Source organism: Sturnus vulgaris, chromosome 1 (genome assembly GCF_052056855.1).
Source record: "Sturnus vulgaris isolate bStuVul1 chromosome 1, bStuVul1.hap1, whole genome shotgun sequence".
Classification (NCBI taxonomy): domain Eukaryota; kingdom Metazoa; phylum Chordata; class Aves; order Passeriformes; family Sturnidae; genus Sturnus; species Sturnus vulgaris.
The window spans coordinates 113,206,415-113,217,797 of record NC_142243.1 but is presented as its reverse complement, the minus strand read 5'-3'; the positions used below and the strand labels follow the sequence as shown (position 1 = coordinate 113,217,797).

Below are 11,383 nucleotides of genomic sequence, written 5' to 3'. Positions count from 1 at the left end.
GATCTACAGAAACTCTTAACTGTTTCCAAGTGTGCCACTAGTGTCAATGTCAGGGAAATTAATGCCTAAAATGATGTGTCTGGGTGCGTACAGTATTTTGGTATTGTTCTTTTTTTTTTCTTTTTTAATTTTTTTTTTTTTTTAATTCTAGTAAACAGCACTTTTATTCCTCCAAAATCAGAAGAGCCAAAAATGTGTCTTCATTGGAAGAGTATTACAGTTAGATTTTTAAGAGAATAATAAAACATAGTTCTAATAGTTCAAATGCTTGCAGTGTGGGCTTTTCAGAAGCACGGTGTTGGTTGCACTGTTCTGCTGATGAGGATGGTGATGACATAAGCAGAACAGGAAGCAGGCCAATCCCAAGGGCTTTTTAAAATTCCACTCATAATATATTATTCAATAGAGCTTTTTAAGGGCCTATTCTAGTAGAGTGCTGAGTGCTTCTATGATGCACTGAGGAACCTCAAGTCGATGACTGTCAATGAGATTGAGGTTGCAGAATCCCTCTAAGGATTGGTCCTGTTTCTCTATTTTTGTGGTGTTAAATGTATGAGTGACTAGCCTCTTTCCTTATCTTCTTATTTTCTCTTTGCTTGTAATGTTATGCTACCTAGAAGTATCCCACTGCTAAGCATTATTATCTTTCCTTATATTTTTTTACATCGCTTGTTAATACAAAGGAAAAGGACCAGGTCATTTATTTTCTATGTTAATGCAAATATAGTGACCAAGATATACTAAACTGTTTTCTTTGTCAGTTACTCAACTCTTTAGGAACCAAAGACTGACTTCTGCTCCCATAAAGAATGGAAAGCAGTATATATAATAAGGATTGTTTATCCATAGAGTGTTCTGTAAGAGTGTTGATAAAAGTCTTAACTTTGAGTCATTATTATATGTTGGTTTCCTGAATTGCTGCCTCAGATGGTGTGGTGCTTTGTATGTTTTAAGTTCGTTTGCCATAAATACCTTTTATTTCTTTGGCATCCCAGCAGCAAATTTTGCCCTTAGCCATCCTTCAGTAACGTTATGAGCTTAGCTGTAGGCATCCCAAATATTTAGTAGAAATATTATTATTTAATTTAGTAGTTGAGAACAATTGTAAGGGATAGTTTATGCCATACTGGAATTACCTTAATATCTAAAAGTTAATCTAATATGCTTTAGGAATGATGTAATACAATGAAAAAAACTAGAAGCATAAAGTGATGAAAACATCCTTCAAAAGCATGCTTAAGTGTTTTGCTCACCTCTTGATAGATTTTTCTATGAGTGGGTGTATAGAACATTCTGAAGCATATGTAGAAAGCAGAGATAATACACAGTATGAACAATTATATCTTCAAAATAAAATTAGTCTTATTTCATAGTGGACTATTACAGTCCTTTAAGAACAATTGAATAAATTTTTAAATCCCTCATGTAATTTTGAAGTAATTTCTGGTTTTCAGTACAGGTTCACCTACAATTTCACACATATGATTATGAAACATCCTTTGGTACCGTAGGTCTGTACTGTTTTCTCCAGCATGCTTTTGTGCCCATTTCTTAGGCATTCTGTGAAATTTATGTGCAATTAAAAAAGAAAATCTAATGCATATATATGTATATATACTTACATATATACATACTATATTACACATATGCTGTGGCTGAACTAATATAACTTTACAGCTTTAAGTGATTGATCATGTATGGTCCTAGAAAAATGTGATTTAAACCAGTATGTGAATGGATTGTGACATATAGCTGAGTTCTTAAAATGTTTACATTTTTGTGCCCCAAAATGATGGATGTTAAATTATGAATTGTTGACCAACACTCTTCTCTAAATACCTTTTATCATTTTGTTGGGAAGTTTTAGAAGTTGCCATCTTAAATTACATCAAAATAGTGTTTGTATACTACCTGCTTGAACTCAGTACTTTCTGTAGTGAATTTTAACATAGACAGTGCCTTCAAACAAAATAAATATGATGCAGAACTAAGTGTTGTGCACATTCCTTTTGGTAATTTCATGGTTCTTGTAAAATGTAGAGAGAAGCCAGCTTTTGCATTGCTGACGAGGCAAATAAGGGATGTCTTCAAGGAGTGACATGGAGGGAGAAGAAGAAGGGAGTATTTTACAAGATTCTGAAGGTCTTACAAAATAGCAAGTGAAAACATTACAGAAATATTAAGAGTAGAATCTGGTTAATATGCTAAGATACCCTCAAGCCCATTTTCTATATTTCAAATTTAAGTAGGAGAATATATAAAGTCCATTTTGCAAATAGGCAGTGTATTGAAAAGCAAGTGCAAAATGTCCTTGGATCTTGCCACTCTATTTTTCTATCGTTATGTTTACTAATTGTTGTAGTGGGTTACTAATGAGCCAGCTATTAAAAAAAATTAAAAGGATCCATTGCATATCAGCAAGCAGAAGTGTACTTAAGATTATTTTATTTGTAGAGGTATGTAAGATAGGCTTAATGAAAAAAATGCACTGAAACAAATGCTGGGAATTTCCTGTGTACTATCATAGTTTTGCGTTTTTTTGTTGTTCATGAAAATGTTTGTACTTTTTTATCATTGTCTTTTATGAAATATAATGTTCTAAAGATTGTGTTGGTTTGTTTATTCTGAGATTCTGTGGAAAAGATATCATCTCTGTGTTTTGTTTTTAGACAAAATGCTCACTTTTCTAATGCTCAGTACCCCAAAGTGACAGCAAAAAGAAAGGACACACCTGTCCAAATAAATCAGGTTAGGCTGTGATGGGATCAAGGCTTAGGCTGCTTAGGCTAGCAGGATGTTTTCCCTTTCTTTGTATTTATAGGCTTTCAGCTTTTGGTTTTACTAGGCTAAGTGACTCAACCTTGCATACTTTTCCAAGACAGGGTTGCTATTCTGTTGAATCTCCTAATGGTTCTTCCCTATCTAGGGATTACTAGAATGGGAATAGAAGGATTCATCCATATTTCTTCTGGCATTAAATAGGAAACTGATTTTCTCAGGATTCATCAGTTATCCTTATTTTTATTTGCATTTTACAGCTATTACAAAAGTGTCTGATGGTTTGAGGTACACAAGTAATTCTGGGGAGTACTTTAACTGGGGAAAATAATTGCAGAGTTTTCTGCAAATACATGAATAAGCTTCTTTAGGTATATTTGAGCAATGTACTTTTCTGAAACACAGGCTTTCTGATCTGTCCTTGAAAGTGTCACCAGTTATGATATATTGGAAAACAGGAAAGAAGGTGTATTAAATATGTGTAGCCTGCTTAGCATCTTTAAATGCTGTTTTACGATTCTGTCACCTTTACCTGCTTTCACTTCTATGTCTCCAAAATCCAACTTGAGAGGTGAGTTTATCTGATAATTATGTGGGGCCCTGAGTAAGTAATCCCATGAGACTTCATCTGTTGTGAGCTTCATTAATAAAACATAGGAGATGGTAGTAGTGGATTGTATTTTCTGTCTGCTTACTTTTCACAAGACACCTTTTACAGATGTGTTTTGTTCAATTCCTTTGCAAGAAGAAATTTAGTTTATCAACTTCACGGAATAAACTTTGGTTTATTCTCAGAGTCTCCATAATGGAATTTTAATACATTTTTCCTGAGGTTAATGTGTTTTTTTCAAATCCTAAACTTTTACTCAGAAGGGTAATGTTGATAATACAGAAATGCCAGAATACTTTTATTCAGGAGTATTTGAAAACAAAGTCAATACACTTTCTTCCTAAAGTTAATGAAGTGAATAAAAAACTTACTGTTAGTGATTTACTATGAAATCTAAAGCTGTTAATACATTCAGATGCTAAATTCTTATCATTTATGGAAATTTTAATTTACACAACTGAATTTTCACATTTAATGTCAGCTTCTATTCCACTGGCTCACTAACTACTGCTGTAGTTGAATAAGAGAAGGGACTAAGGACAACAACGATCTTGTAATGCCGATTACCAGCATCATTAGCTGCGAACACCACCTGGAAAAAGAAAAAACAAATATGAGACAAAATGAGAAGTGATCTGTAAATAAAAGCCTAGATGGAACCATTGTGATCATTGTATAAATAACAACAAGACTTTTTTCGTTTCCTTATTGCTCCCTTATGAAGGTCTACTATGAACCTCATTGTTTTTCTTTAGTAAAAAAATAATAATAATTAAAAAAATAGCCCATTTGCCCATTCTTTCAAGTGTTAGAATGCTTTTGTTTCTCTTACCATGTTCTGTACTTCATGGAACAGAATTAAACAGTGCAATACTAGCTATCATTAGGCCAGAGTATAAAACAATGAGTTTCTTTCGTTCTACTTCAAAATCTAGTAGTTAGAGAAGGACTGCATTAGTTACTTGGCCAGGGCATGATAATAACCTTACATATGAATGATTTACCACAGCCCTATTAGCAACTCCCTGACCAGCACATCCTGTCCTTTGATTTCTCACTCTACGTAATACATTATTTTGTGCTGTGAGATGAGAGGTGTCAGCTTTTAAAATAGTTTAATAGTATTCTGTGATGCACAGCTTGTGCTCCTTTCAATATTAATAAAAAAGATTCATGAAACAACCACTGAACTGAGCAAAATGTGTCCCTACTGAGGCTTATTTGTAAGAAAGGAGGCTACTGCACTGGAGATTAAATTAATTTCCAGTCAACCATTATCTTGATATACCATCAATTTACTTGCATGCTGTAAATCTTTCATCTTCCCTTTTTAATTTCAGTTCCTACAGAAGGCAAGGCTATCCAGTATTAACCATTATTGCCTAGTATAAGAATGTCATCTTTCATTTTTTCAGGAAGACAGAAAATTTAATCCAGGTGTTTGCTACCTTTTCTCTATGGAGATAAGGAACAGCTGAGCAGATCTTTCAGAGTCCAACAAGCAACTGATATAGAACTGCTGCTACTGAAAGGTCATAGGAAAGCACTAATGCTCTTGAGGGGAAGGAGACAGTCCCCAAGGAATACCAAACCCTTCAGCAGGCTTCACTTGGTAGCTGGTTTGGAACACTTTCCTCTACCCAATTTATTTGTCCCATGCAAATTAAAGAGGCATGTATGAACTCTGTCTGTTGCCATAGAAATATTGTCTGTGAAAGGCAGATACATACTTTTCCCAGGGGACTTCACAGAGTACTCCAATTGTTGTCCCTCAAACAGTTAGAATAATCACAAAAACAATCATGGTCTTAAGTAGAGGTAGAAGGATGGAAAATCTCTCCATAAATAGCACATTTAGGAGCTTTGGGGGAGCTAGTAACTAGGTTCTGTCATGATTCTGTTGGTACAAAGCCTTGAGAGTGTGGATTTATAGTATTAATGTGAAAATATTTTAAAGATAAAATAAAGTTCTGCATATGCAGTTAGTAACTGTAGTCCACACATATTAACTATCTTAATTCTTTGCAACTGAAGTAGAGGAAAAAAAAGGAATACTCACATCAGCATGGTGGTGGAAGGGATTCAAACCCAGACTCTTCCAGTAAGAGGCTGTATCAAGCTCAAGCTTATATAACCCTGCTACAAATTGTTCTTTAGTTGTAAGCTCTGGGAGGCCACCTTTTTCATTGGTTTGTCTGTGTAACGGTAGAAGAACACACTGTTATAGTTTGGTTAAAAGCCTGAGAAAGATGCAGATTTTAGCAATTGAACTTGAGTGATGTGTGGCTTAAGTAATAGGATGAATATTTCTATTGATCTGGAATGGCTTACGTCCATCTGTATTATGGATGCCTCAGAGCTTATCTTGGCATTTGCTGCTTCCACAGTGACCACAGCAGATGGCTTCCTGCCATCTCACTAACTGCATGGTTTATTTGGGAGTGAGCCAAAAACTGGCATTATTGTTCACAGACTTCTGGCAGAGTCTTGGAGGTAATTAAATGAACCCACTCAGAGGGAAAACTTCACCACTGCTGTAAGCAACATGGAAGCTCTATGATGCACTCACTGTGTAGCTAAGTAGTATCCTGATTTTTCCATGTTTTTTTTCTTTCTTATTTAAATGTATTGAGTTGTTTTATCAGTGTAAATATTGTTTACAGTCTGCTATTAGAAATTTGAGATCTGCTATTTGAAATGACCATAGGTCAGCTAGCAGTGTAGCCTCATGGAATTCCTTGTGGTTTGTATTGGCTTCAACAAACAGGTGGTTTTGTTTGATTTGAAGATACCATCAGTGTTATCTAAAGCCCCAGTACTGGTTTGAAACCATACATCTTTGAACACCAACCCATTTAGAACGGGTCTGGAAGCAACATTAAATGCCGTCTCTCAGACATGTCCCTTGTTTGAAACATCTTTCTGTGAAGTAAGTTTTATAATACTAGGGTTTTTTTTTTTTTTTTTTTTTAGTTAGGTAATAAATAACAGAGCTGCCAGATTTTGATATCTTTAGATTTTGGTATCTAAAGACCAGTGTCTTGTGTTCTAGCTGCCAATCTTTTTCTGAACATATTTTATTCAAATTGCATGCAGAGAAAAATAATGTCATTGTGCAGTGTATTACTTGGATTTGTTTTTTCATGTAGCTTAGAAAATAAAGTATAGAATATCATTTATGTCTGACAAGATGCTCTGTAGTCAGTTATCAGAAGTTTTATATCCATTCAATTGCCTCTTTTTTTCTTTGTCATAGATTGATCATTGCTAGATAACTGGCCACTTCTCTAATAAGCTTTTTCAGATAATACCAAATGCATCTTTGATTGAGAACATCTGTTACAGTACCTCTTGCTAGCATTCAATTATTTACAAATTATCAAAGCGAGAGAAGTTGATTTAGTATTAGCATGACTTTTCTTGCCTTGAGGTTACTTTGCTCCTTGTTTCAAATGTTAAATGTGTTTTTAAGACTTCAGTTAACATTCAGCTGTTTTGAGTATCTTTATATAGAGTCTCTAAGCTCAGAAATGAAGGTATGTGAACTGAACACTTATTGGAAAATTTCACTTATTTACAGTGATAGAATATGTATGAAATTGTCTCCCCACTTGAGGGTGTGAGGCAATTTAAGTAGGATGACACGAATAGATTGTTTTCCCCATATTGTACGAGTATGTGTGCCCTTCACTGTACCTCTGTTTTTCAAGGACACGTGAGGGCTGTGTTGCTTGTGCCAGCCCACGGCTCCGCCAAAGAGCCATATAAACAGTTTCTACTGGAATTTCTAGAAATGCATCTGAGTCTGGGATTCCACGGTTGAAGTTCAGGGGCTATGCCAGCTTTAGCCCTTGAGAGCCCTTTCTCACTAATTTTTTTTTTAAGGTGGAATAGACTGTTAACATACCTGGAAAGATCTCAGGTGAGACTTTGCATCTATCATGAGGAGCTTAGTGTGGAAGTGGAATATTGCTTGGTGAATAAAAAATGCTCATTCTATGTATCCCCTAAGAACTTCTCCAATTTAATTTCAGAGTATAAGCAAAAATTGCTTTTTATTTTTTGGTGTTAATACATACTAAAATAGAGGGCAATTTAAAAAGTAATCTTCATTTCAAATTCTACAATTATGTTTTTAAATAGACATGGTAATATTTATATATCTGGAGATTCTTTTTTGTTATTTCAAGTGTGATTGCTTCTCTGTGAGGGAGAAGGTGAGAAAGATTTATCCCCAAATTTCTCCTTTTGGCTAAGTCCTTTACCTTGAAGTAGAGGAGGCTATCAAATATGATGTGTTGTATGTTCAAAACTGTTTCTCTTTAAAACTGTGGTCTTGTAAGAAATGAAAATCCATTTAGAAAGACAGAAAATGGCCAGTAAAGGTAGGATTCTCAACCAGAGTTTTGGTTTCAAAATGTAAGTCTGTCTGATTCTTCTGGTAACAATGCAGCAGTTCATTGCCGGGTACTTAAAGGTAATATAGACCTTTGCAACGAAACTAAAGAAAAGTGATGGCTGAATTAAAGGATAGCTTAAAATACTTCCTTGTGTTCATAGGAATTATAAAACATTATAAAACCATTTTGGCAGTTGAAACTGTAGTGCATCTAAAAGACAGTCTGCAGCAAGTTAATTCAATGGTATGTTATTTTTCCCTAGAACAAAACAGACATCTCACTTTAGAGACTATGGAACTGGTCTTTCAACTATTTGGCTTCTTCCCACTGCCTTTCCTATCTTCCACTCATTATTTTAGTGTGACTTACTTTGAACTTAAGAGTTCCCAAGATCCATCTGCAGATTCTTTATATAATTTAACTGGAACATTTGTAGCTGGACTTCCTCGGACTGAATCCACAACTTTTACAAAAAGAGGATGCTTGGCATCAAGAGGGTTCTGCAACAGGAAGAGAGGATTTTTTTGTTGCAAGAAGGGTAAGTGATGGTGCATCATAAAGCAGTAAGGAACATTATTCTTCAGATCCACAGTAGAGACCATATTTTCCAGGAGAAGATTGCTTTGTACTGTGGAAACGTAATCTGAGGCTTTCTGGAGGCTGGATATGGTGGCGCCAGGAAGGAAGATTTCAGGCGCTGTTGGACATGTACACCAGGGAGGCACAGCAGCTGTGAGAACACATTTCTGTTTTTTCTTTGACGTGGCTTAGCTACACATCATCTCCAGCATGAAGTTGTAACTAAATTGTGGCCTAAACGGGAAATAATTGGCATCCTCAAAGGTAGTAGGAATGTTTAAAAATCTGCTAACTCTTCCCCTGTATTTTGAACCGGCAGTTTGAGCGCAGCTTTCTGGTTTTGAGAGCCTCTGATACCTTGTTGCCACAGAGTTACAGTTCTGCTCTAAACGTGATAAGCACCACATACAGACTCTCTCCTAAGAGCATATTAAATCAAATTTTTCAACCCTGGCAGCTACACAAGGACAGGAAAGGAAAACCTTCCTTCAAATACAGGATTGCTATAGTTTAATCCCAACATATTCATCACAAGTGGTGATTATGGCCTGATGTTTTACCTTTTCAAAAATAGAGTTGAATCAGGGCTTTTGACCTTACCTAATTCTGCAGATGAAGAGTGAGAAAATAGAGCTTTGAAGAACGTGCTAATCAGGGATGGTCTCAAAATAGCAGTCACTGATATCCATTTAATCATTGTGAAATAAATTGTGATGTAGATGGTTAAAAATTAAGAGCCCTCTCTTTCATGCCCTCTTACAATCTGGGATGTTCCAGGAACCCTGTCTAGTATTATACCAATGTATCAGCATGTGTCTATATTGCCAATATGCCCAGATTCCTCATGCTCCCATTCTGGAATGCAGGGGCTCCTCACTGGTGTTACTCATGAGGCCATGGCAAGAAGGGCTGCACTGTTGCTGCTGATTATTTTCCTGACTTTTGCACCCTGGGAGATCAGTGAAAGTCTAATTCCTCAACAATGTTAGTCAGGTATTATTTTCCCAAAGATCAGAGTTGAGAGGAAAAATGAGTGGTTCAGGAGAGAGATAATGCTTTAAGTTTTAGCTTTTGTATTTTTCGAATTCTGTATTGCATTGGTGTGTGAGTCTGAACTTCATACAAAGTGTTAGGAGGTTCTCTTCATAGTTTAGTTAGACAAAACAGTCCTCTTCCAGCCTGAGATCCAAGGACACCATTGCAGCTTCAGGCCCAAAAAGTGTAAACAACAGCAAATTGACAAGAGCAATCTGGGAGGACGGGACTTCATAACCTGAAGCTGTAATTGGACAATTAATCCCAAAATGTAAATGGACCAAAACTTATAAAAGTGTGAAAATGTGTGACTCATCATCCTTCTTGGATGTAGCCACAGCCAGGCTCTTGTACTGCCCAAGGTGTATCCTTTGAATATGTAAAATAAAAAAATAAAAGCCTTTTAATAAACGTCTACTTTATTACTTTAACACTGTCTCGCCTCTGTTCTAGATAGCCTCTCCAGGCATCAGAGAGACATGGCTGTTGTAGGAGAATTTCAAGCTGAAGCATCTGAGTCTTTAGCTTGCTTTCCTGTGATAAATGAGCCCTCAGGAAGAAGAATCCTGACTTGAGCTTTATTGTTTACTTACATTAAGCTGTAGTGTGTAGAGCAGTAAGGCAGAAGTCTAGAGAAGGCCTTTCTCCAGCACGGATTTTGCAACAGGAGATAAAATTCCTCATGACACAGATTGTTCATTATGTTATGAATGATCAAGGTTTTTTTGTCTAGTGCATATAATAGTTTTTTCCTTTCTTACGTTGTTTTTAATGTAGTTGCTGTTGCTAATGTGTCTAATGTGTCTAATGACAAACATTACTTCCCTACCCATAAAGTCCTCTCACTAATCACTAGAGAAGAAGGACCAGAAAAGAGCAGCAGTAAGGAACTACAGTCAGTACATAATGTAAGATCAAAGTAATAATAAAAAATAGAATATTCCATATATATATTTTTTTTTGCTTCCACTAATTAAAAAATAATAAAGGAAAATAATTGGGACTACATCAGTAGAAGGACTTCAGTCCTGAGACACTTACCGGTGGCGCAGCTTCAGAACAAAGTGCCAGGCCAGCTAAGAAAACCAAAAATACAGAATGAAAAGCCATTTTGCCTACCACTAGGAAGTCTGTGTCAGCAAGCAGAAACTGGTGGGAGCTGTGATTTTTATATCAAGGCCTCTGAAACCAAGCTACTTATCAGAAAACCCCTATGACTTTCAACACGTAGATTCATACTATTTACTAAGTAAACAATGAGAAAATAAGTAACCCATACAAACATGAAGCTTGTCTGCGAAAATAAGTGTTTTCTATCCTTATCTGAGGAAATATTGTGAACATTGCCTAGTTCAACTACTGTGTCAATTTTCTTGAAAGAAATGTCTATTCTATTTTTCTCTTTTTATTGACGAATAATGTTGTATTGACCTCATATAACTGAGAGAGAGACAAATTTTATGTCAACTCAGCAACTGCAGTGAGAAATTCTCTGTGGTTATGGCTTGGTTTGAGTTACCCATGCTTATATATTAGGAGATTTCTCTCTGTGTAACTCTCCACAGAAGAGAAGGGAGGTGGATAATCTGTGGGCTATTTTGTTATCTTACACATTCCCTAGGAAGAAAATAAATTACTTTTAGTTTTCAGCATGCATCAAAATACCTACATGCCAGCTTCTGGAGCACATTTAAACAGTATTTTAAGTTGTATCACTTGGCCCTTATATTCAGTACAAGCTCAGGTCTTTCCCCACATAACTGACAGTCAGCTCCTGCCAGAAGCATCTGGTTCAATACAGGGAAATGTCGCTTCTTGAAATTAAATTTTATCTTTCTGATCTTTGCTCAAACATAAGTACATACACTCTTTTACTAGTTTTATCCTCTCATCAGACAAATGGCTACAAGCAGAGTAGGTTTTTTCTGTTTGTTTTGTTTTGTTTGCTGAGTATGTCTAGATGAGCAAATTTATATCCTAT

General features: G+C 35.8%; 1 protein-coding gene across 1 annotated transcript; it reads right to left on the bottom strand.

The window, feature by feature from the left end:
* Nucleotides 1-2,428: 2,428 nt before the first annotated feature.
* Nucleotides 2,429-10,542, bottom strand: LOC106851953 (transthyretin-like). The gene is made up of 4 exons (XM_014874314.2): nt 10,444-10,542; nt 8,158-8,288; nt 5,448-5,583; nt 2,429-3,980 (listed from the first exon to the last, which is right to left on the bottom strand). The coding sequence occupies exons 1-4, from the start codon at nt 10,510-10,512 to the stop codon at nt 3,873-3,875; spliced, it is 444 nt and encodes a 147-aa protein (XP_014729800.2). The 5' UTR covers nt 10,513-10,542; the 3' UTR covers nt 2,429-3,872.
* Between the last annotated feature and the right edge of the window lie 841 nt (nt 10,543-11,383).